Source organism: Eublepharis macularius, chromosome 4 (assembly GCF_028583425.1).
Source record: "Eublepharis macularius isolate TG4126 chromosome 4, MPM_Emac_v1.0, whole genome shotgun sequence".
Classification (NCBI taxonomy): Eukaryota; Metazoa; Chordata; class Lepidosauria; order Squamata; family Eublepharidae; genus Eublepharis; species Eublepharis macularius.
In genome coordinates this window covers 173,360,441-173,385,430 of record NC_072793.1, presented here as the reverse complement: position 1 = coordinate 173,385,430, position 24,990 = coordinate 173,360,441, and the positions used below count along the sequence as shown (strand labels likewise).

The window sequence follows — 24,990 nt, the reverse complement described above, 5'->3', positions numbered from 1 at the left end:
ATAAGATTGTCCAAGGCACTTCCCCTGATAATCCTCCTGCCTCCAAATGCCCCAACAGAATGGCATGGTTTACTGTATCAAAGGCTGAGGACAGATCCAGGAGGGGCAACAAAGAAGCATCACCTTTGTCTACATTCAGATGGAGGTCATCAAGTAAAGCCACCAGCACCTTCTCAAGTCCAGTAGTACCTTAAAGACCCACTAGATTTCCAATGTATGAACTTTTCAGAGTCAGAGCAGAGCAGATACAAGAAACGGAAAAGGGAAGGAGTCCTTAAAATCCAGGCAGAGGGTAGGAAGGGTATTGTAAATTAGAGTGAAAGGAAGCTGGCTATGGAACATGTTATAATTATATTGACAGAGCAGGGGTGCAAAATCCAGACTATTAGCATAGAGTGGGAGGAGTATTGTAATTTTTTTTTAAATTTTATTGTTGAGTTTGAATTTCCAAATTTGATACATACATTCCCTTCATATCTAATTAGTTCTGTTCCCCACCCTTTTCCTCCCTGCTCCCTATTGACTTCCAACAGCTTTCCAACCCTTACCCCCTTTTGTTGCTTAATACTATTTCACTTATATTTTTCTGCAACCCATAGATCATAATATCTCTTACTCTAAGCATATTCTAATTCTTTTATACAGATACTCTGTCAAGTATACTAGCAATATAGTATTTGCTGTATACTATACCATGCAATATAACATAGCATGCATTGTAATATAACATAACCTATATTTATCTGCAACACATAGATCATAATATCTCTTACTCTAAGCATGTTCTAGTTCTTTTATGCATATTCTCTATCAAATATACTATCAATATAGTATTTGTTGTATACTATTCCATACAATATAACCTAGCATGGAGTATTGTAAATTAGAGTGTCAGGAAGTAAGCTATGGAACATGTTATAATTAGATTGTAAAGCAGGGGTGCAAAGTGCAGAAAATTAGCATCTGTAATGTGAGAAAAATCCTGTCTCCCACTTCAAGGAAGACTGCAGTTGCTATGCAGAAGCAAGCAGCTTAAACAGGACTGGAATTCCCTCCAAAAAGATGCTGCACGAAGATGTTCCCTGCTCCATCTGAGAATCATGGATTCTACCCAGTTTGATCTACCTCATTATCTTAATACGCTGGCACTTTCAAAATTGAGGCGGTTGTACATGGTCACACGTTGCAATGCGTTGCCGCAGCCCAAATAAAGCGCCATTTCCTTAAGACACCTTCAGACCAGAGCTTTTGTGACTGTCCTTTGGCAGTGGTAGATTTGTTGTCCCATACTTTTTTCTACTGTCCAAAGTATGCAACAGCCAGAGAGAGATTTCTTAGGAAAGGGCTACTGAAGTACTCCGCCATCCCTGACACTTCAAGATTAAGCTACATTGTGGACGTGGCAAACTTGTTTTTCTGTGATTTTTAATTCCTAATTTTCATAGTTTAAGAATTGACAGCCTGTGGGCTGGTAAACTTGAATAAATTTGAACTTGTTAGCAATGAACTGGTTGTTGGCTTCACAAAGTTCTATGAGTCGCTCTCCTGCTTCATTTCATGATCCTAGTCCAAAATTTCCAACCATGTTTGATTCTGCTTTGTCTCCTCCATTTGCATTCCAGTCACCTCTGATCATCAGCATATCTTGTTCAGGTGTATGATCAATTTCTTCTTGGACACTTGTGTAAAAGTTTTCAACTTTTTCCTCCTCAGCCTCTGTCGTGGAGGCATCAACTTGAATGATGGTTATGTTAAAAGGGTTGCCCTGAGGTCTGATTGATATTACTCCATCAGATTCTGTCTGCAGAGAGGATCCTTTCTGCTTCATGGAGTCGATCCAAGGGTTAAAGGGAAGCCGATTCCATTCCTAGAGAGGCCGGAAGATGGAAAGTCACCTGACTTGCCACAGTCACTTCCTTTTAGAGCCATTGGGTGAAGTGGAGAGGCAGCAGCATTGGCGGATTTTTAAACAGGTAAAATAGTATTTCCTTTGCAAAATACCTCCCTGCTTTTGAAAGGGGAATGATCCAGAGGGGTGGCGGGAGGGAGGGACTGAGTATCAACTATATAACATATAAGTTTATCAAGTGCAGTTTATAGGTTATAAGATTATTAAGCTGAGGATTCCCTTTCTTAATGAGCCTTTCTGCTTCTTTCTGATGCCTCCCTTTCACTGGAGGCTGGGCTGAGTTCTTCCCTTAACAGGGCACGTACCTTCTATTTTCCTCTGCTTTCTGCAAACTCCCGCAAAAAGGCCTCTCTTTTGTTGTGTGTTCTAATTCTTTCCATAAGCCTGGCGTAAGCCTACTGGCAGAGCAAACTTAGATTTTGGAGGCTTCCCCTCGCCCCTCTGCTGCAGCTTGGCACGCTTCCCTTGCTTTTGCTAATGAAAGATCTTTGGCTTCTGGAAATCGGTCTCTTTCCTGGGACCATGGACTCCTGCGCCAATCTGATCCTTTCTTAACGAATTAGCTCCCAGAAAGTCATGTGTCCAACTCAGATTTCTCAAATCAGCCACAAAACTCTGCCTGGCTTTCTTGCACAACAAAGGTATTTATTTCTTTATTGAGAGCATTGTTATGCTGCCTTTCCAGGAAACCTACTTGAGGCAGCTTTAAAAAGCAAAACATTATTTTTAAAAAAGGATTCAAAGCTCTGTTAAAATGCAACATTAAAAACCGAGCCATGGTCTCCAACAAACAGATTCTCCCAAAGGGATCCCCATATTTACCCGTCCCAGAAGCCTCTCTGATTTGGCTGCCTGTGGCCTGGGTGAAAATAATATCAACCTGAGGTTCCTGGAATTCACTGAACCCTTATGTCTTGGACCTTCTTCCTCCTCTGGAGTCACTGCCGCTATGGAGTGGACCTCACTTGAAAATCTCCCTTCCCTCTGGATGGGAGGTTCCTCAGGATCAAGTGTGGAATGACTTTCTCTGGCCCTTCCCTTTGTTCTGCTAGCCTGTTTTCCTCTCAGATCTCAATCCAAGGGACAGAAACTCAGAGGTAGGTAGAGCTATGAAGGTTTATTGGTGTGTTACATACTTGGTTGCTTGTAATTGTTTGACTGTTCCATTTTTGCCATTTCCATCTCAGATCTGTAAAATGGCACCCCCCTCCTGGTCCCAGGTGGTGTTCTCTGGTTGGTGAATGCTTCCCGGATCTCTATAGTTTAGCAATACATTTGTTGAGCACAATAGATCATTTCTGCTTGCTGTGTTGAAGAGCTTCTTCATTTGCTCCGTCCAGCTCCTTATTTACTGACACCCACAATTCCAGCATGAGCTTTTGTGAGTCAGAGCTCACCTCTTCAGTTGCACTTGCCAAAAATCTATGACTAAGAAAAAAAAATCGGTGTTGGCTTTTCCACAGGTCATAGGTCCAGCGCTTCCTTTTTAAGAAGAATCTGACGGAGGGGAAAGGAGGTCTGCTGCTGCACGTGGAGGCTGTTTGGAGAGGAAGATGAGGGGGCAGCCAGACCCAGGTGATCCAAAAGCAAGAAAAGGCCCTGATTTCATTGAGGCTGCGAGCGGAAGGGGACCGTGGGAAGGAACCGTGCAGAGGAGCCTGGGAGACGACAACTTCTGTTCAGATGCACAGCGCCAGCAATTCAGGCACTTCCGCTACCAGGAGGCCGAGGGGCCCAGAGAGGTCTGCGGCCGCCTCCACCATCTTTGCCGTCAGTGGCTGAAGCCGGAAAGGCACAGCAAGAAGGAGATCCTGGACCTGGTGCTCCTGGAGCAGCTCCTGGCCGTCCTGCCCCCGGAGATGGAGAGCTGGGTCCGGGAATGCGGGCCGGAGAGCAGCTCCCAGGCGGTGGCCCTGGCCGAAGGCTTCCTCCTGAGCCAGGCAGAGGGTGAGAAGCAGGAGCAGCAGGTGAGAGGGTTTCACCAAGTAAGATCTGGGGCATAAAGATGCCCTCAAAATCCTCTTGGAGTGCCATAACTGTTTGAGAATTCCTCCCAGCCTGTTTTCTCTTCCTTTTCTCCTCAGTTTCCACTTTCTGGTATCCCCACTTCTGTTTCAGGTGCAGGAAAGGATCGCACGGGAGTGTTACAATGGAACAACTTTTCCAGGTAACTTCAAAAGGGGTGTTGTGCCCACTGGAGGTCCTCCTTGAGGCCACAGTGGCTGCTTTTATGCCTCCCAAGTCCTTTGTGGGAAAAATGCTTCACTGCAGTTTCTGCAGTGTTATTTTAAAAATTTCTGTTTCTGCAGTGAATTTTTAAAATTTCTAGTTCGGGAGGGGAACACCTGAAATCAATTTAAAATCAGCCCAAGATGAGAAAAACGGATAGGGATTAACAATGATGATATTGTTGGAATCTATCAAACATACAGGAGAAAATATGACATAAACACTCTCTAGGGTGCTTCGCTAATCACAAGTCTGACATTTTTGATGATGTGCGAAGAAATTCTGGGATGGGAGCAGAGATTTTGTCAGAGGATTTCGAACTGCCTGTTCTTTGCAGTACTGAGTTGTTCATGTGAACTCAGTACCACTGGACAAACAGGCCATTGTTTTATATATGATGTGTAGGAAGATTGGAACATTATTTGAAGTGAAAAAAATTTCCAAAACATGGATGCAAGGGTTGTTCTGAAATGCTAAATACTTGCAGAGGACAGAATGCATTCCAGTTATCTTCCCATTATTTCAGGTGGTGCCTTGAAACCAGTGATATCTTCTTTGGCATCACTTTGTGGCAGAGAAAACTCCGCTTCCATGCAGCAGGACTCGGTAAGTGTGGAACTGAGGATCCCGACCCTGGGTGCCTCCCTACACCCCCACCTACCCCAGGTCAGAAAGAATCTCTCTCTTGTTCTCTTTTTGCCTCTTTCCCCTTCCTGCTATCTGTCCTGATCACTAGGCAGAAAATGAAAGCGGTTTGAATCATGAATGCAAACATCTTATTGCAGATCCCTTAGAAATTTGTCCTTACCAGTTCTTTCTCTTTTCAGGGCCTGGTGACCTTTGAGGAGGTGTCTGTGCACTTCACGGAGGAGGAGTGGGCCCTGCTGGATCCGGACCAAAGACGCCTTCACAAGGAGGTCATGGAGGACAACCGTCAGAATGTGGCCTCTCTGGGTAAGGTTCTCTTTCCTCTTGAGTCACAGATGCTAATGAAGTACTCTAGTAGGACTCTTTCAACAGAGGCTTTCAGTAGGGCAGTGGAGCAGATCCAAACACAGGCAAGGAAGGGGTTTGGTGTATGTAGTGAACTCCTTAAGTCAGCTAAAAGGAATACCTCCTCCCTTCCCTCCCAAATTTACCATGGGGGACTGAGCAGGCTCTTTGTTCTTCAGAGGCCCAAAATCTTGAGTTCAGATAAAAGTCCATTGAATTCAGGGAAGCTAGAAGGATTGGCCTCCATAACAGCTTATGAGATGTTGACTGGACCTTCTCAAGGGCCTTTCAGCTGAGGAAACTAGCATTCTGTTAGTGTTAGTATTAGTACTAGTAGTAGTACTAGTATTAGGCCCTCAGTGTCCAAGAAGACATTTCCTTGGCCTAAGGAAATTACAATCTGCTATTGGACATGAGGAGGATAAATGTGAGAGGGAGGGGCCCAAAGGGGTGATTTAGGGTCATTCTAACTACATTATTCATTCTACTACATTAATACTTACAGCAGTGTGTGCTTAGGCGTGGTGCACATTTGTAGAAAAACAAGGTGGCAGAGTCCTGAAGAACAAACCAAGAAAACAGGATTTTAGCACGGGAGGTTTCAGTTAATGTCAAGAAGAGCTTTGCCTGCTGAATTCCTTTGTGCCCACCTGCTATGAAAATCGAAGGAGCAGGTCCTATCAGGAAGGTGCTAGGCTGGAGAAAAGTGCTGTTTTGAATCCCCTCAAGCAAGGGTGGGATACAAAATGTCAACTAGTGAAGTCAGATTTATAAGCGTTAAAAAGAATTTTCGTGTTGTAAGTAGGAGTTCGTGGTTTTCAGGATCCATCACCATCTTTTCCCATCCTGAGAGGGCTGGGTGCGGGGGGGGGGGGGGTGATCTCTTCAGAGGGAGAGGTGCCTTTGCTCCCCTGTTCTCCACTTTGGGCCTTGACAGGATTTCTCATTCCCAAACCTCTTTCTATTTCCATGCTGCAATAAAACAGAAATCCATTTTTCTGAAACAGACAAAAAAGAGTGAGACCAGCTGGAATGTACTTTCTTGTGTGATGCAAACCTTTAATGGTGTGTGCGGATAAGGACCACTTTGGCTAACCTTTTCCCACCAGAAAACAGAAATTTCTCGAGAGGAAACAGCATAAACAAATCACTGTTTAGTCTCAAAAATGTCCAGAGAACAGTAGAAAGAAGAGAAGCAGAGCTCAGAACAGCTAAAAATTGAAGACAGAAATTTGATTGAAAAGAAGTATTTTGGCCTTGTGGTTGATAGGTTGAAAGGTAGACTCAGGGCAAGGTTCAAGGGGGGAGGCATTTCCCAGATGAGGAGCCAGCACTGAAAAGGCCCCAACTCTAGTGATTGTCTATCCCCCTATGTAAGGGACCCAAGAGCAGGACTTGAGAGTCCGACTTTTATAGCGGGAGGAAACAGTATGGCAGATGGTAACCCTCAAGTTCTCAAGCCCCATTTATAAAATAACAAAATAATAATGAAACTTCATAGAAATAGTAAGACAACTGTAGTAGATCTACACATAAAAAGTTTCCAAATAAGTCCATCAGCAGTTGTCTCTATGTCATGAGCTGAAATATTAATGAAGCTGTCAGATCCCCAATCCATTGAACAGAATTATGGATTACATGGATTGAACTATGGCAGGTGTTTATTTCTCTCTCTAATGCTGTAATAAGAGTCTTTTAGCTACAGCACGGACACAGTATATCCATTTTTGTTTACCACTGGTTAGGCTCCAAGACGTGGAGACAGGAAAATAGTTAAAAAGTATATAAATGTCCTCAAAAATTAATGAATATTCTAATACAACATTAACATGAGTGATAACATCCTTCCAGAAAGACCAGAGGACTGGACACGCCCAGTGCCAGGTTCTGATTGTGTTTAAGCCAAAGAGACTCCATTTTAACTTTGTCAGTATATCAAGTGTGCTTCTTGCAGGTGGGAAGACTGCTGCTGGGAGCCTGGCAGAGAGAGAGGGATTGTTATCGTCTACGTACCTCCGCCTTCCTGCCGCCCTTGAGAAACTTTCCTTTTCTCACCCTTGGGCCGTTTGTTTTGAGAACTGTGGGGGAGGATGAGGCCTGAGGGGAACTGCTTGCTTATTCTGTACCTAATCCTTTGCTTGGCATTCGTAACAATTCTACAGTTCAGCTAAGATCAATGTATCTTAGAATGTGTACTCTATTGGTTGACTATCTTCAGTAAAGCCTTTTGAAATCAATGGACTTTTGTCTTATTGCAAGAGGTGGGCTGGGTTGCAACTTTTAGCAAGCCACAGTCTGACACCCAAAGCATGTGTTTTAAGAGATATGTCCTTTAAACTGATTTCACCTCTCTACACGAGGGTAGTGCTAGCGGAGATCACTCCTCAAAGGGTTTGTTAATTTCATCTTTTCCTCCCTGAAGTCTCTTTTAATTTCACCTCGGCTTCGCGGAGACAAAAATAAAATAAATAAACCCTCTGAGGAATGATCTCCGCTGGCTCTTGTCTTTTTAAACTATGCATCCTGGCTAACATTGTGTTTCCCTACATTTAAGCGAGAGAGACGTTTAGTACTTCATGCAATCAAACCAGGAGTCCTTTAGGTCCTTAAATTTAAGAACCACCACCCCTTGAAGCTGCTCCAGTTGGTCCATCTAGACTAGTAACATCTCTTCTGATTACCAGTGGAGCTTTGGCGAGAGAGGGCATTCGACCTTGGATGTGATGCAGTGCAAGGCAGGTGATGTGTTTGGAAGCAACAGGGCTGGCCTTTATTGGTTGGTTCCTGTGATTTCTTGCCTCTTATCCTGCCCTTCTTTCAAGCTGCACAAAACAGCATTTGTGAGGTGAGAGATCTGCCAGAAGTCCCTCTAGACCAGCCTCCCATTTCCCACAGCCAACTAAAGTCCCTGGAAGGTTCGCAAGCAGAGAAACAGTGCCAGAGTCTTTCTCTGGGACTGTCCTGCTGGCAAGCAGCCTTCAGAGAGATGCTGCCTCTAAACATGGAGGTTCCACTGCATCATCTTATCTCTGACAAAATTACCATACATGAAAAAGCAACCACTGAATAATACATGGCAGGGCTTGACTCCTCTTTAAGTGATTTCTGTCCTATCATCACGAACAGCAATAAATGGCCTTCTTGCCTTGATTCCGCTTTTGCTTTAAGGTCTTATGAACCTTTTCTCTTTATTCCAGAGCCTGATGGTCCCCAGGAAAAGCTCAAGGGAGGACCACAAGAGCTTCCACTGGAAGGGAAACAGCAAAGAAGACGCACTGGAACAGACCAAAAGAGGGGGAGTGAATCCTCTGCTTCTCAGGGTGCTGAATCCCAGGACTTCCCCCCAGACCAAGGACAGATCAGTTGTCCTGTGTGTAGAAAAACATTCAGATATAAATCAGAGTTTGATACACACTGGAGAATCCACACAAGGGAGAGACCATATCAGTGTTTGGAGTGTGGAAAGGCCTATATTCGGAGGGGACACCTTTTGGAGCATAAAAACATTCATACAGGACAGAAACCTCATAAATGCTTAGAGTGTGGTAAGAGCTTTGCTCGGCGTAAAGACTTTACTGTCCATCGTCGAATCCACACAGGGGAGAGACCATATCAATGTTTGGAGTGTGGAAAGGCCTTTCTTCGGAAGGGACACCTTTTGGAACACCAACATGTTCATACCGGACAGAAACCTCATAAATGCTTAGAGTGTGGTAAGAGCTTTGCTCGGAGTAACGATGTTACTGTCCATCATCGAATCCACACAGGGGAGAAACCATACCCATGTTTGGAGTGTGGAAAGAGATTCACTCAGAAGATACAGCTTACTGTCCATCAAAGAATTCACACAGGAGAGAAACCATACAAATGTTCTGAGTGTGGAAAGAGCTTTGTTGAGAGTTCAAAAGCTACTATCCATCAACGAATCCACACAGGGGAGAAACCATATAAGTGTTTGGTATGTGGAAAGAGCTTTGCTCAGAAGACAAAGCTTACCATGCATCAAAGAATTCACACAGGAGAGAAACCATATCAATGTTTGGAGTGTGGAAAGGCCTTTGTTCGAAAGGACCACCTTTTGGAACACAGAAGCATTCATACAGGGTGGAAACCTCACAAATGCTTGGATTGTGGTAAGAGCTTTGCTCAGAGTAAACAGCTTACTGTCCATTGTCGAATCCACACAGGAGAGAAACCATATAAATGCTTGGAGTGTGGAAAGAGTTTTTCTTGGAATACAGATCTTAATACCCATCAACGAACCCACACGGGGGAGAAACCATATAAATGTTCTGTTTGTGAAAAGAGCTTTGCTTGGAGTAGAGACTTTACCATCCATCGAAGAATCCACACAGGGGAAAAACCATACAAGTGTTCTGAGTGTGAGAAGAGTTTTGCTCGGAGTACAGATCTTACTACCCATCGACGAACCCACACAGGGGAGAAACCATATAAATGCTTGGAGTGTGGCAGGAGCTTTGCTGTGATTGGAGGACTTGCTCGTCATCGACAGATTCACACAGGAGAGAAACCATATAAATGCTTGGAGTGTGGCAGGAACTTTGCTTTGATTGGAGGACTTGCTCGTCATCGACAGATTCACACAGGGGAGAAACCATTTAAATGCTTGGAGTGTGGCAAGAGTTTTGCTCGAAGCGCATACCTTACTGTCCATCAACGTATCCACAAGGGAAGAAACCATATAGATATTTGACATGTGGAAAGACCTTCAACCATAACACAGAGCTTAGCTACCATGAGAGAATCCAGGAAGAAGAGAAATCATCTATATATTTGGAGTGTGGAAATGGCTTTCTTGGGAATGGAACTTTTTCTGTCCCTCAGTTCATCCACACAGGAGAAACCCTACCTGTCTTCCTCTTCAACAGGGATCCAAAATGTGTTTCCTTTCTCCCCAAAGTCGACAGAAAAGAGGCTCACTTTGTTGTGGTCTCCCATTGCACCACACCTACCCTGTGAGGTATGTTAGCTGTGACTGTATTGTTAAGAATATAGCTAGAAATATAGAACTGTTCCTGGATTTCATCAAGAAAATTATACCAGATGTGTTTGCACAAAAAAACGGCTGGCCTGGTTCCATAATTAGACATGGTACAACGGGAGTCTAGAGGTCTAGAACTGAATAACCTTGGAGAGGGGCACGAAGCAGAGGAGTAACAGTCCAATGACTTTATGTCGATTAGAAAATCCAGGTACTGAAAGTATTATTTAGCCAGCTAGCTTTGTTATTTTAATGCTATAGGGTCTGCTGAGATTACACTGGCTAACAACTTTATTCTTTCTGTTATTCAATAAAAGTTTCTAGATTTTTACAGCAGTGGTGTTTATTTGTTAGTGAGACCACCTTCGAACCCAGGAAAGGTTCTTCTGGCAAATTTTTCTTGCTCCTCAGCATTTCAGGTATTGGAATAAGGAAGACACATTGCAACCTGGGCCGTTTCCAGAGGGCTTACCTTCACCTGGTACATCGCGCCTCGTTGCAGGGAAAATGTGAAATATCGCATTTCCACGTGCGAGTTTTGCGCGACGTCACCCAAAACTCGTGCGAGGAAATGCGATATTTCGCATTTTCCCTGCAACAAGGCGCGACATCCCTGGTGAAGGTAAGCCATCTGGAAATGGCCCAGGCTGTTTAGGCTCTCTTGAGCAATCGATCACAGAGGTGGCCCCATAGATATGAGAGGCCAAGACTATGAAACCATATGAAGATCATGTTATAGCAAATATCTTGAACTGAGTCCGGTAACTGATGAGTAGCCAATTGAATGACTGCAAAATGCGAGTAATAACCATGCTCTACCTAGCTCCAAATAATAATCAGAGGTGTTCTGCACCAACTGGAGTCTCTGAGATAACTTAGAGGGGAGCCCTATGAGGAGTGCATTACAGCAGCCTAGTCTCAATGTTACCATGGAACGGATCCAGGTGGCCAAATCAGCCATGCCAAGGCAGGGGGCCACCTTTCGGATTAAACTGTTTGAAGTTTGAGGAGTTCTTTGCAGCTCCATTAAATGGCTTCTCTAGCAGCCATACTGGATCCAGTATAACATCTAGGCTCTTAATGAATGCTGCAGGTGTAGTGTACTGGGATCTTCAAGCAAAGATCCTTTGTTAGGCACCTTGCAGCCACACTCAGATTGGCTGGGCTTTTTGAGCTGGCCAATCAGGATACTCCTACAGGCTAATGATTAACGAATGGGGATTCAAAATACTGGGTGTTTGCCATTGGTTGAATTGAATTGAGGGTGTGTGTTTTGATGGTGGGCTGTGTGTATATATAGCTGCAGCATGTATTTCAGTGGTGTTCCTGCTAATACAAGAGCTATGCTGAAATTACTGTAGCATCTGAACCCACTACTTTACAGCAAGGGTCAGTTGAACCACATTGAAAGTGGGGAGTACAATGTCCTTCGTGATCTCCGGCTTTCCACAACCAGGATCTCCTCCCTGTTGCCTGGGTCCAGTTTCAATTTGTTTACTTTTGATGGCGTCCAGTTCTGTAGTTACAAATTATTTCTCCTAAAGGCTTTATATAGCGGTGAAATAATGAGAGGAAAAAGACTGTGCCTTGTGGAACCCCACAAGATTATTTCTACACTGAGGATAGCTGGTCTCCAACAACAACCATGAGCAGCAATTTAAACCAGTCCAAGGCGCACTTCCCCTGATAATCCTTCTGCATCTAAATGCCTCAATAGAATGTCATGGTTTACTGTATCAACGGCTGAGGACAGATCCAGGAGGGGCAACAAAGAAGCATCACCTTTCTCTACTTTCAGATGGAGGTCATCACGTAAAGCCACCAGCACCTTCTTAAGTCCAGCACTACCTTAAAGACCCACTAGATTTCCAATGTATGAACTTTCCAGAGTCGGAGTGGATACAAGGAGTGGAAAAGGGAAGGAGTCCTTAAAATCCAGGCAGAGGGTGGGAAGGGTACTGTAAATTAGAGTGAAAGGAAGCTGGCTATGGAACATGTTATAATTATATTGACAGAGCAGGGGCGCAAAGTCCAGACTATTAACATCTGTCATGTGAGAAAAATCCATTGTTTCAAACTTGCAAATAAACTCAGTTTCAGCAATCTCGCACAGTAATTTTCCTTTGAAGTTTCTCTGCTTGAGAACTGCTATTCCGAGGTCAGTAATATCAGGTTTATGTCTGTCCATTCTTTTGCAAAGGGACGGATCTGTTTGTCCGGGGGCAGAGTTGGCCTCTTGGTTCATTGTGGGCCCTGGTCCCAGAGTCTGTGTTTGTGTTGGGAAGTGTGTTGTTGTGATTGAGGAGTTATTTAATGTTGAGGTGTTGTCTGTGATCAAGAAAAGGTTTGCTTCCCAGTACCGATGAGAGGGCATTATTATTGTCTAGTGTACACTGCAGACCCAGGAAGACCGAGAGTCTGCTACTGCTCTCTCAGTCACTTTACCTAGAAAGCACAGATTAGAGACTGGGGAATAACTGGCCACATCATTTTTGTTTAGGGTTTTTTTAAAGTAGGGGAAAGAGGACCACCTCTTTGAGTAGCCAAGGGAAGGTAGTGAACGATTTCACTACCTAGACAAGTGAGTTAGTGACTAATTTCTTATGCACACCGTGGATTCATTTATGTGGTGTGCACATCGTTTTAGCAGCCAAGATGGGCAAGGATCCATTGCACAAGAGGTGAACTTCACAGATGCCAGGATCCATCATTGTAATTAGGTCAATATGGTCCATAAGCTGGAAAAGCTTAAAAAGATCGTGAAAGATAAAGTTGTCTCTCTGGGAACCAAGATCAACATAATCCAAACTATGCTATTCCCCATTACTATAAAGGTAAAGATAGTCCCCTGTGCAAGCACATAGTCATTACTGACTCATGGGGGGGGACATCGCATCACAATGTTTTCTTGGCATGGATATTAAAGTTGGACGATGAATAAAGCCAACAGGAAAAAAATTGATCCATTTGAAATGTGGTGCTGGAGGTGAGTTTTGCAGATACCTCGGATGGCCAAAAAGACAAATATGTGGGTATCAGATGAAATCAAGCCTGAATTCTCCCTAGAAGCTAAAATGACAAAACTGAGACTATCAGAGTTTGGTCACATCATGAGAAGAGAAGATTTTCTGGAAAAGTCAATAATGTTAGGAAAACTGAAAGGCAGTAGGAAAAAAGGAAGACCTAAAACAAGATGGCTTGACTCAACAAAAGAAGCCACGTCCTCCAGTTTGCAGGATCTGAGCAAGTCTGTTAATGACAGGATGTTTTGGAGGTCTTTTATTCATAGGATCACCATAAGTCAGAGGTGACTTGACAGCACATGGTCCATTAAGTATTTCTTCTTTCTCACCTGTTAGCATCCAGGTTGGCATGTTTGTGCTATTTTGTCAGCAAAAAAATTTGCAAGGGTGTCACATCTAAATGACGATTTCTGAGCTGGGAAAGGTTTAGATTTAGGAGTCAGAAGGTGTTGAAATACCTTCCACTATCGGGATGGTTGTGAAGCAGGTGATGCAATGTTTGCAAACAACGTTTCTTTGCCATTGTCTCTGCCACTTCACAGGTCTTCCAATGGGCTCCATAGCACCCTCTATCAGATTCAGTGTGCGATTTCCACCAGTGTCTTCCTAGACATCTTCTAGTCCTCTTTTGTTTCAAAAGTATTTAAAATGCTTAGTGGTTTGTGGGTACATCTTCCCACTCCATAGGGTGTGTCCTCTACTGGGGACTTTTTTATAACTAGACTCATGTTTTCTTTGCTAATGCTTATGTGCTGCCTGTTTACATAACTCATATAAGCTTCTGTACATCTTTCTGATGAGTTTGTATCTGAACTTTTTCATATGTGTTTTATATATCATGCATCTTCCCTAGCTTTGATGGTCCGGGTTAGGCTGATCTCGTCAGATCTTGGAAGCTAAGAAGGGTGTGCCCTGGTTTTAGTCATTTGGGTGGAAGACCACCGAGGAAGACCAGGGTATGAAGAAGCAAGCAGCTTAAACAGGACTGGGGTTGCCTCCAAAAAGATGCTGCACGGAGATGTTCCTGGCTCCATCAGGGAATTATGTTTGATCCACCACACTATCTTAATAGGCTGGCATTTCAAAATGGAGGCGGTCATACACGATCACACGTTGCAATGCGCTGCTAACAGTCCAGATGAAGGGCTGCTTCCTTAAGACACCTCAGCGCTTTAGTGACCGTCCTTTGGCAGCGATTGATTCATTGTCCCATACTTTTTCTGCTGCCCAACGTATGCAACAGCCAGAGAGAAATTTCTTAGGAAAGGGCTACTGAAGTACTCCTCAGCCCTCCCTGACTCTTCAAGATTAAGCTACATTGTGGACGTGGCAAACTTGTTTTTCTGTGATTTTTAACTCCTAATTTTCATAGTTTAGGAATTAACAGCCTACGGGCTGTTAAACTTGAATAAATTTGAACTTCTTAGCAATGAACTAGTTGTTGGCTTCACAAAGTTCTATGAGTCGCTCTCCTGCTTCATTTCATGATCCTAGTCCAAAATTTCCAACCATGTTTGATTCTGCTTTGTCTCCTACTTTTGCATTCCAGTCACCTCTGGTCTTGCATATCTTGTTTAGGTGTATGATTAATTTCTTCTTGGACACTTGTGTAAAAGTTTTCAACTTTTTCCTCCTCAGCCTCTGTAGTTGAGGCATCAACTTGAATGATGGCTATGTTAACAACCCTTCCCCCTGAAGTCTGATTGCTATTACTCGGTCAGATTCTGCTTGCGGAGAGGATCCTTTCTGCTTCATGGAGTCGATCCAAGGGTTAAAGGGAAGCCGATTCCATTCCTAGAGAGGCCGGAAGACAGAAAGTCACCTGACTTGCCACAGTCACTTCCTTTTAGAGCCATTGGGTGAAGTGGAGAGGCAGCGGCATTGGCGGATTTTTAAACAGGTAAAATAGTATTTCCTTTGCAAAATACCTCCCTGCTTTTGAAAGGGGAATGGTCCAGAGGGGTCCTGCATTTGGGGGTGTGGGGGACTGAGTATCAACTGTATAACGTAAGTTTATCACGCACAGTTTATAGGTTATAAGATTATTAACCCGAGGATTCCCTTTCAAATGAGCTTTTCTGCTTCTTTCTGGCGCCTCCCTTTCACTGGAGGCTGGGCTGGGTTCTTCCCTTAACACGGCATGTACCGTCTGCTGTTTTCCTCTGCTTTCTGCAAACTCCCGCAAAAAGGCCTCTCTTTTGTTGTGTGTTCTAATCCCTACCATAAGCCTGCTGTTGATGTGGTGCAGGCATACTCCCACATGGCCACAGGTTTCTTCTTGTTTTTCTGGAAGAGCAAACATGGATTTTTGGAGGGTTCCCCTTTCCCCTCTGCTGCAGCTTGGCACGCTTCCCTTGCTTTTGCTAACGAAAGATCTTTGGCTTCTGGAAATCGGTCTCTTTCCTGGGACCATGGACTCCTGCGACAATCCAACCCTTTCTTAACAAATTAGCTCCCAGAAAGTCACGTGTCCAGCTCGGGTTTCTCAAATCAGCCACAAAACTCTGCCTGGCTTTGCTTTCTTGCATGACAAATATATTTATTTCTTTACTGAGAGAATTTTTATGCTGCCTCTCGAGGGAACCTACCTGAGGTGGCTTAAAAAAAACAAAACATTGTAAAAATTAAAAAAGATTAAAAGCTGTTCATTAAAATCCAGGATTAAAAACCAAGCCATGGTCTACAAAGAATAGATTCCCTCACAGCGATCCTCATATATACCCTTCCCAGAAGCCTCTCTGATTTGGCTGCCAGTGGCCAGGGTGAAAATAATATCCCCCGGAGGTGCCTGGAATTCCTTGCCAAATCACTGAACCTCTCTGGCTTGGACTGTCTTCCTCCTCTGGAGTCATTCCCGCTGTGGAGTGGACCTCACTTGAAAGCCTCCCTCCCCTCTGGATGGGACATTCCTTTCCTCAGGATCAAGTAACGTATGATTCTTTCAGGCCCTTTCCTTTCTGCTAGCCTATTTTCCTCTCAAATCTCACTCCAATGGACAGAAACTCACAGGTAGGTAGAACTGTGCAGGTTTATTGGTGTGCTGGATACGTCGTTGCTTGTAATTGTTTGACTGTTCCATTTTCACCATTTCCATCTCAGATCTGTAAATTGGCACCCCCCTCCTGGTCCCAGCTGGTGTTCTCTGGTTGGCGAATGCTTCCGGGATCTCTAGTTTATAGTTTAGCAATACATTTGTTGAGCACAATAGATCATTTCTGCTTGCTGTGTTGAAGAGCTTCTTCATTTGCTCCGCCCAGCTCCTTATTTACTGACACCCACAATTCCAGCATGAGCTTTTGTGAGTCAGAGCTCGCCTCTTCAGATGCTCTTGTCCAAAATCTATGACTAAGAAAAAAATCAGTATTGGCTTTGCAGCAGGTCATAGGTCCAGTGCTTGCTTTTGCAGAAGAATCTGACAGAGGGGAAAGGAGGTCTGCAGCTGCAGGTGGAGGCTGTTTGGGGAGGAAGATGAGGGGGCAGCCAGGCCCAGCTGATCCAAAAGCCAGAAAAGGCCCTGATTTCATCGAGGCTGCGAGCAGAAGGGGACCGTGGGAAGGAACCGTGCAGAGGAGCCTGGGAGACGACAACTTCCCTTCAGATGCGCAGCGCCAGCAATTCAGGCACTTCCGCTACCAGGAGGCTAAAGGGCCCAGAGAGGTTTGCAGCCAACTCCACCATCTGTGTCTCCAGTGGCTGAAGCCAGAAAGGCACAGCAAGAAGGAGATGCTGGACCTGGTGCTCCTGGAGCAGCTCCTGGCTGTCCTGCCCCCGGAGATGGAGCACTGGGTCCGGGGATGCAGGCCGGAGAGCAGCTCCCAGGCGGTGGCCCTGGCCGAAGGCTTCCTCCTGAGCCAGGCAGAGGAGAAGAAGCAGGAGCAGCAGGTGAGGGGGCTTCACCCGGTAGTGTGTCTGGGGCACAGAATGTTATCAAAGACACCCTCTAAATCCACACAGATTGCCCTTACTGTTTTAGAATTCCTCCCAACCTGTTTTCTCTTCCTTTTCTCCTCAGTCTTCCTTCCTTATCCCCACTTGTCTTTTAGGTGCAGGAGAGGATTGCGCAGGAGAGTTATAATGGAACAACTTTTCCAGGTAAATGTATTGTCGAAGGCTTTCACGGCCAGAGAACGATGGTTGTTGTGGATTTTCCGGGCTTGACATTGTAGTTCCTGACGTTTCACAGTGTGACACTGAGAGATCTCTGTCTTTCGGTGCTACACCTCTGAAGATGCCAGTCACAGCTGCTGGCGAAACGTCAGGAACTACAATGCCAAGACCACAGCAATACAGCCCAGAAAATCCACAACAACCATTTTCCAGGTAACATCAAAAGTGGCGTCTTGCCCACTCAACGTCCTCCTTGAGGCTACGGAGGCTGCTTTTATGCTTCCCAAGTCCTTTGTGGAGAAAACACTTCTCATTTTAAAAATTTCTGCTTGGAATCGATTTAAAATCAGCCCAAGATGAAGGAAACCGATAGGGATTAACAATGATGATATTGTGAAAATCTTTTGAACATATAGGAGAAAATATGACCTAAACACTCTCTAAGGTATCAAGAGGGTAACAGTTGCTACTTCAGTAATTGGAAGTCTGACTTAGGATGGGAACTGAGGTTCTGTCAGAGGATTTAGGACTGCCTTTTACATGCATTTCAGAGTTCTTCACGTGAATTCAGTACCATTGGACAAACAGGACATTGTTTTATAGTTTTTGAAGCAAAAAAAAAGTTCTGAAATGGATGCAAGGATTGTTCTGACCATGAACCAAGAAAGGGAGAATTTTTTTTCCCCACTCCATGAACAGAAATGCTAAATACTTGTAGATGACAGAATGCATTCCAGTTATCTTCCCATTCTTTTACGTGGTGCCTTGAGACCAGTGATATCTTGTTTAACATCATTGTGTAGCAGAGAAAAAGCCACTTCCATGCAGCAGGACTCGGTAAGTGTGGAACTGACCCTGGGTGCCTCCCCCGTCCCTCCCCCAGTCAGAAAGAATCTCTCTCTCGCTCTCTCTTTCCCCTTCCTGCTATCTGTCCTGCTCACTAGGCAGAAAATGAAAGTGGTTTGAATCCTGAAAGCAAACATCTAATTATAGACCCCTTAGAAGTTTGCCTTTAGAAGTTCTTTCTCTTTTCAGGGTCTGGTGACCTTGGAGGAGGTGTCTGTGCGCTTCACGGAGGAGGAGTGGGCCCTGCTGGATCCGGACCAAAGACGCCTTCACAAGGAGGTCATGGAGGACAACCGTCAGAATGTGGCCTCTCTGGGTAAGGTTCTCTTTCCTCTTGAGTCACAGATGCTTAAAAAGGACTCTAGTAGGACTCTTTCAACAGAGACTTTCAGTAGGGCAGTGGAGCAGCTCCACACACAGGCAAGGAAGGGGCTTGGTGTATGTAGTGGACTTCCCAAGTCAGCCAAAAGGAATACCTCCTTCCTCTCCTCCCAAACTCACCATGGAGGACTGAGCAGGCCCTTTATTCTTCAGAGGCACAAAATCTTGAGTGTAGATAAAAATCCATTGAAAGCAGGGAAGGCAGAAGGATTGGCCTCCGTAACAGTTTATGGGACGTCAACGGGACCTTCTCAAGGGCCTTTCAGAGCAGCTGAGGAAACTCGCATTCTTTTAGCATTAGCGTTGTACCACGTCCTGGAAGATGTTTCCGTGGCCCAAGGACCTCACCATCTGCCACTGGACAGGAAGAGCATAGCTGTGGGAGGGAGGGGGCCGAAGCGGTGATTTAGGGCCATTCTACTTCATTATACTTACACCATTGCATGCATAGGCTCGTGTGTAGAAAAACAAGGTGGCAGAGTCCTGAAGAACAAAACCCAAGAAAATAGGATTTTAGCAGGTGAGGTTTCAGTCTCTGTCAAGAAGAGCTTTGCCTGCTGAATTCCTTTGTGCCCGGCTGCTATGAAATTCGAAGGAGCAGGTCCTGTCAGGAAGGTGCTAGGCTGGAGAAAAGTGCTGTTTTGAGTCGCCTTCAGCAAGAGTGGGATAAAAAATGTGAACTAGTGAAGTCAGATTTATAAGCGTTAAAAATAATTTTTGTGTGGTAAGTAGGAGTTTATGGTTTTCAGGATCCATCACCATCTTTTCCTACCCTGAAAAGGCTGGGGTCGGGGGGTGGGGAGTCATTTAAGTCCTTAAATTTAAGAACCTCCACCTCTTAAAGCTGCCCCAGTTGGTCCATCTAGACCAGTAACAGCTCTTCTGATTACTAGTGGAGCTTTGGAGAAAGGGCATTGGACTTTGGATATTGTGCAATGCCAGGCAGGTGATCTGCCAGGGGGCAACAGGCCTACCTTTTATTGGTTGGTTTCTGTGATTTCTTATCCTGCCCTTCTTTCAAGCTGCACAAAACAGCATTTGTGAGGTAAGAGATCTGCCAGAAGTCCCTCTAGACCAGCCTCCCATTTCCCACAGCCAACTAAAGTCCCTGGAAGGTTCGCAAGCAGAGAAACAGTGCCAGAGTCTTTCTCTGGGACTGTCCTGCTGGCAAGCAGCCTTCAGAGAGATGCTGTCTCTAACCACAGAGGTTCCACTGCATCATCTTATCTCTGACAAAACTACCGTACATGAAAAAGCAACCGCTGAATAATACATGGCAGGGTTTGACTCCTCTTTAAGTGATTTCTGTCCTGTCATCACGAAGAGCAATAAATGGCCTTCTTGCCTTGATTCCGCATAAAAGCTCAAGGGAGGACTACAAGAGCTCCCTTTGGAAGGGACACAGCAAAGAAGACACATTGGAACAGAGTGGAAGAGGGGGAGTGAATTCTCTACTTCTCAGGGTGTTGAATCCCAGGACTTCCCCCCAGACCGAAGAAAAATCAGTTGTCCTGTGTGTGGGAAAACGTTCAGATATAAATCACTGTTTGATAGACACTGGAGAATCCACACAGGGGAGAAACCATATCAGTGTTTGGAGTGTGGAAAGGCTTTTGTTCGGAAGGAACATCTTTTGGAACACAAAAACATTCATACAGGGTGGAAACCTCATAAATGTTTGGAGTGTGGTAAGAGCTTTGCTCGAAGTAAAGAAGTTACTATCCATCGTCGAATCCACACAGGGGAGAAACCTTATATATGTTTGGAGTGTGGAAAGAGATTTACTCAGAGTGCCAACCTTACTGCCCATCAACGTTTCCATACAGGGGAGAAACCATATAAATGTTTAGAGTGTGGAAAGAGCTTTGCTCAGAAGATACAGCTTACTGTCCATCAACAAATCCATACAGGGGAGAAACCATATACATGCTTGGAGTGTGGAAAGAGCTTCCGTGAGAGAGGAAAACTTACTATTCATCAAAGAATTCACACAGGGGAGAAACCATATAAATGTTTGGAGTGTGGAAAGAGCTTTACTCAGAGGACACAGCTTACTTACCATCGACACATCCATGAAGAAGAGAAACCATACAGTGACTTCTGGAACAGCAGCAGTGAGAGTCAGTTGTGTCTGGGGAGACCTCTGCAAGACACAGTTGATTCTGCCCCATCTGTGGGGGTCCAGAGGCTTTTGGACTCCTAGGGGGACTTTGGAGAAGACCCCTGAAGCTTGGGTGCTTTTTGGAGAGAAGTCCTTGGATGCAGACGAGGATAATCTCTCCGAAACAAATCCTTCAGCTCAAGACGGAAGCAGAGCCATCATGGCGATTAGCTGTTTAGCCTCCGGCAAGTCACACTATCTCTTTCAGCAAGGACTTTCTGCTTCAATTGCTACTGACAACCTTCTCTCTGGAATGTGTGAGTTTCGTTATTTAGTCTTGAACTGTTTGGGAAATTGACTTTATGGCTTAATTAGTAGACAACTTAAAATTACTGATCGGGAAAAAGAAGACACTGGGATCTCAACATAGTTAACTAGAAAATATTTCTACCTAGAAGGATCATGGATAAGATTTAAATACAGAAATTAACTTGATAAGGGGATTGTTAACACAACAACTAATTGAAAATTGCTGGTGCCTGTTATGATTTATGGTCTTATGATCTTCTCTGTTCCTGCCTCAGCTGTTATTCGTGCCACATACTGAATGTGCAAGTGGGTGCCGGACGGGTGATGGAATCAATGTCTTAGATGTATTGGAGATATGAATGCAAGGAAAATGAAGTTTTAAAGATTGCTTTAGAAGAAAACAGTAGAAAAAAAGGAAAATCCTTTCTCTCTGGTGAGAGCCCTGGCGCCCCCACCTTCCTCTTACCTTGGGACTAGATAACAAGTCTCTAAACAAGAACTGACTACGCAGAGCTGACCCGGACCGATAATAAACCTACCAGACTGGATTTATGGTCGTCTACTGATATCTACTGGAGAAAGGGTGACAATGAAGTTGTTACAAATAAATAGAACTGAGCTACAGGATTCTTTACAGCAAACTATACAATTAGTTATGAATCAAGTAAACAACACATTGGATCAAGTTATGAACCAAGTTGAAAAATTGAAAATGGGAATTGTAGAGCTGAAGGTTATAATGAATGGCAAGCAATCCCAGCCTGTTGAAATCCAAGAGGTACCAGATTTGAAATGGGACTGGTACACAAAGATATAAAGTAACAGCTTGTCAACAAAAAGTTGAATGGAAATATGCAAAAGAATGGAAGGTAGAAAGATCAACAAATAAGCAAAGACTACACAAGGGGCCCGGAAAAAGAAAAAATATGAAGAAGATAGAGGTGCATTTGGAAGATGTAAAGGAAGACAAGTTAGAAGACACTCTGCTACGCCACACACTTCAATCTCAAGCCAGTGCAAGCTATGTCAACCAATACTTGTTTAAAGATCTGAAGAAATCAACTTCAAAATCCATCTATCAAAGGAAAAAACTGAAAATCAAACTGAAAGCATATGGGGAAAAAAGAAAAGAGTATAGTCAAGACATTCAGCTTTGTAAACGTTCATTTTGCTGGAATGATGATAAATGATATCTGAATCTGAGGTCTTGAAAATGGCTAGATATATACTTATGGAATATGATAAAGATGGGATTTAGAAAGATTTTGAAAATTAATTGAAGGAATTTTATCTTTTTGATAGGGAAAAGTGGTAGAATTGATATAGCGTGGAACAGGGTAAGAATAATAATAATTTGTGGATATGCTTTGGATGAAATGATAAAAAGAAAAATGCATCTACACTAAGATAAAGAATGATGAAGGTAAAAAAATATAAGATTAAGTACTCTAAATGAACACTCTTGTTAAAAGGTTTTAGGGAGGTTACTTTATGTTTAAATAAATTGATGTAAAATGTGTAAGACTGTTTTAACTGAAGGTTCAAATAAAAAAAAAAAGTATATAATTTGGTAATAGAAGGAGTAATTGTTTAAGGCTCCAGACAATTTTCTAAGATTTTATATAGTGGTTAGATAATATTACATCATATATATATATATTAGGCTATATTATTATATAAACACCCATATGTTTCAAGGTGGGTGTGTTGGTTACTGAAGATTTTCCCAGATGAAAATCTGGGAAAATCTTTGCTTTGAGTTTACAGCTTGCTGTGCATTGACAATTCCACACAGGGGAGAAACCATATAAGTGCTATCAGTGTGGTAAAACATGCATCTTAAAACGTCAAGGAATTCTCACAGGAGAGAAACCATAGGAAAATGTGTAGTGTGAGCAACCATGCATCCTGTTAACAGTCAAAAGGCAGAGCCATAGAAATGTTCGCTCTGCATCTAATGTCTTTTTGCTAAATCTGCCCCTTATTATACACCTATTGAACTGGTATTAATTAAGGTAGGTTCAATTCTCAGCTAAAATCATTGCAATATAGTTTATTATGAAATGGGAGTCAGTTGTCTAACCCCATTAACGCATGTCATAGAGGGGTGTCACACTACACGAAACGGCGGACACACGTTTTTCATGTGTCGGGTCCCGCAGGGTTTCCTGAATAATGTAGTCTTACAAAGAATAGCAGCTCAACGTGATTCTCCGCCAGAGGAGAATCAACCTTCCATGGCAGGAGAATAAACCTTCCAAAGTCATTACAGAGACACTTACAATGTTCTCCGGTCTTCCGTTTCATCATCACAACCACCCTGTGAGGTACATCAGGATGAGAGGGTGTGAACTGCCCAACATCAGTCAGCAAGTTTTTTTGCAGATAAGTGAATCAAACCTGGGTCTCTTAGATGTGAAGATAGGATATTACGTTTTGGAGTCTGACATTATCAAGAATGTGAGCCCCTATCAAGTGGGACAGTTAGCTGTTCTTAGGAGATGACTTTGAAACCTATATGGGAAGCTGAATTGATTGGGAGCTTCTTCGAACAGAGTCCTTTCTTGTGACCTGCTTGGATAAGATATTTTTATGCAATCTTGCCATTGCTCTCCTTTATCAGTAATGGTCTGAATAATTTTCTTTTGAGTGAGACATTTTAAAAGATGCATATCATCATATGGCAAAGGATAAAATGGAAGCAATGATTGTCTAATAATATTACTTGTGTACCAGACCTATAATAAATAGGATAGCTAATTAGATGGCTAGGGTTTCTTAGGTGCATTCCTGTATCTGAATCAGGCCTGACTACAGACACCCAGAACAATACACAACTCTCCGGCCTCCACACATTCCCTCCTTCCCCAACTGCTCTCAACCACCCGAAGCAGTCAAGGGTCTTCTCGGCTGCTACAAGACTGGCCTAAAGGGTTCAAACTAGGGTGGGCTATCAGTAGCCCCATTCTCCCTCCCCCTTCCAAACACCAGCCCTCTACTGGTGGGCATTGCCAGGTTTATGATTGAGATTGAGGTGTGAAGACCCTGCCCATAAAGGAATCCATGGACTTCAGTTTGCAAGCTAAGGAATTGAATACTCTTCTTTTGATGTAGTCCATATTCAAGATGCATTGTAATAAAGGATAAAACAGAAGCAAAAATTATTTCATAGTATTACTTGTGTACTATGTGTGTGTGTGATGTGCTGTCAAGTCACCTCTGATGTACGGCGACCCTATGAATGAAAGATCTCCAGAACTTCCTATCATTAACAGACTTGCTCAGATCTTGCAAACTGGAGGACATGGCTTCGTTTCTTGAGTCAAGCCATCTCAGAGCGGGACCACAAGTGACGCCTGACACAGGATGGACACTTGCCAGCTTCCCTCAAATTTTGATGGGAAATGTAGGCAGCTTGGCGGAATGTTGGACAAGTGACAGTTGAAAAGTCCATTGGACAGCAGTCAGAGAGCCAAGCTGCAAGACCAGGATGCCTACATTTCCCATCAAAACTTGAGGGAAGCTGACTAGTGTCCAACCTGTGTCAGGCGTCACTTGTGGTCCCACTCTCATTTGGGTCTTCCTCTTTTCCTACTACCTTCCACTTTTCCTAGTATTATTGACTTTTCTAGAGAATCATGTCTTCTTATGCTGTGACCAAAGTATGATAGCCTCAGTTTTGTCAGTTTAGCCTTTAGGGAGAATTCAGGCTTGATTTGATCTAGTACCCACTTGTCTTTTTGGCTATCCATGGTATCTGCAAAACTCTCCTCCAGCTCCACATTTCAAATGAATCAATTTTCTTCCTGTCGGTTTCCGTCATTGACCAACTTTCACATCCATATTTAGTAATGGGGAGTACCATCGTTTGGATCATCTTGGTCTTGGTTCCCAGAGAGACATTTTTATCTTTAAGGTTCTTTTCTCGCTCCCTCACAGCTGCTCCTCCAAGTCTCAATCTTCTGATTTCTTGGTTGCAGTCTCCGTTTTGGTTGATGATTGAGCCAAGGAACAGAAAAGCTTGAACTATTTCAGTTTCAAAATCCTGGAGCAGTCAAGGGCAAATGGGGTTCAAACTGGGTCCCTCTAT

General features: G+C 43.7%; 2 protein-coding genes and 1 pseudogene across 2 annotated transcripts; all 3 read left to right on the top strand.

Annotated features, from left to right (window-relative positions):
- Positions 1–1,937: 1,937 nt before the first annotated feature.
- LOC129327055 (zinc finger protein 345-like) lies at positions 1,938–10,410 on the top strand (annotated as a pseudogene).
- Positions 10,411–15,025: 4,615 nt separating this feature from the next.
- Positions 15,026–19,261, top strand: LOC129327099 (zinc finger protein 174-like). The gene is made up of 3 exons (XM_054975535.1): positions 15,026–15,056; positions 16,563–17,038; positions 18,299–19,261. Exons 2-3 carry the CDS (start codon positions 16,625–16,627, stop codon positions 18,893–18,895), a joined length of 1,011 nt encoding a protein of 336 aa, XP_054831510.1. The 5' UTR covers positions 15,026–15,056; positions 16,563–16,624; the 3' UTR covers positions 18,896–19,261.
- Positions 19,073–23,957, top strand: LOC129327857 (zinc finger protein 239-like). The gene is made up of 2 exons (XM_054976606.1): positions 19,073–19,105; positions 19,854–23,957. The coding sequence occupies exons 1-2, from the start codon at positions 19,073–19,075 to the stop codon at positions 20,691–20,693; spliced, it is 873 nt and encodes a 290-aa protein (XP_054832581.1). The 3' UTR covers positions 20,694–23,957.
- The last annotated feature ends 1,033 nt before the right edge of the window (positions 23,958–24,990 follow it).

What these genes read in the sequence shown, in the direction of transcription:
- LOC129327099 (XM_054975535.1), top strand. Translation starts at nt 16,625, where the DNA reads ATGAGGGGGCAGCCAGGCCCAGCTGATCCAAAAGCCAGAAAAGGCCCT. An exon ending in AGAAGAAGCAGGAGCAGCAG is followed by an intron (nt 17,039 to 18,298) that starts GTGAGGGGGCTT and finishes TTCTCTTTTCAG; the next exon opens with GGTCTGGTGACCTTGGAGGA.
- LOC129327857 (XM_054976606.1), top strand. Translation starts at nt 19,073, where the DNA reads ATGAAATTCGAAGGAGCAGGTCCTGTCAGGAAG. An exon ending in GAGCAGGTCCTGTCAGGAAG is followed by an intron (nt 19,106 to 19,853) that starts GTGCTAGGCTGG and finishes TCCGCATAAAAG; the next exon opens with CTCAAGGGAGGACTACAAGA.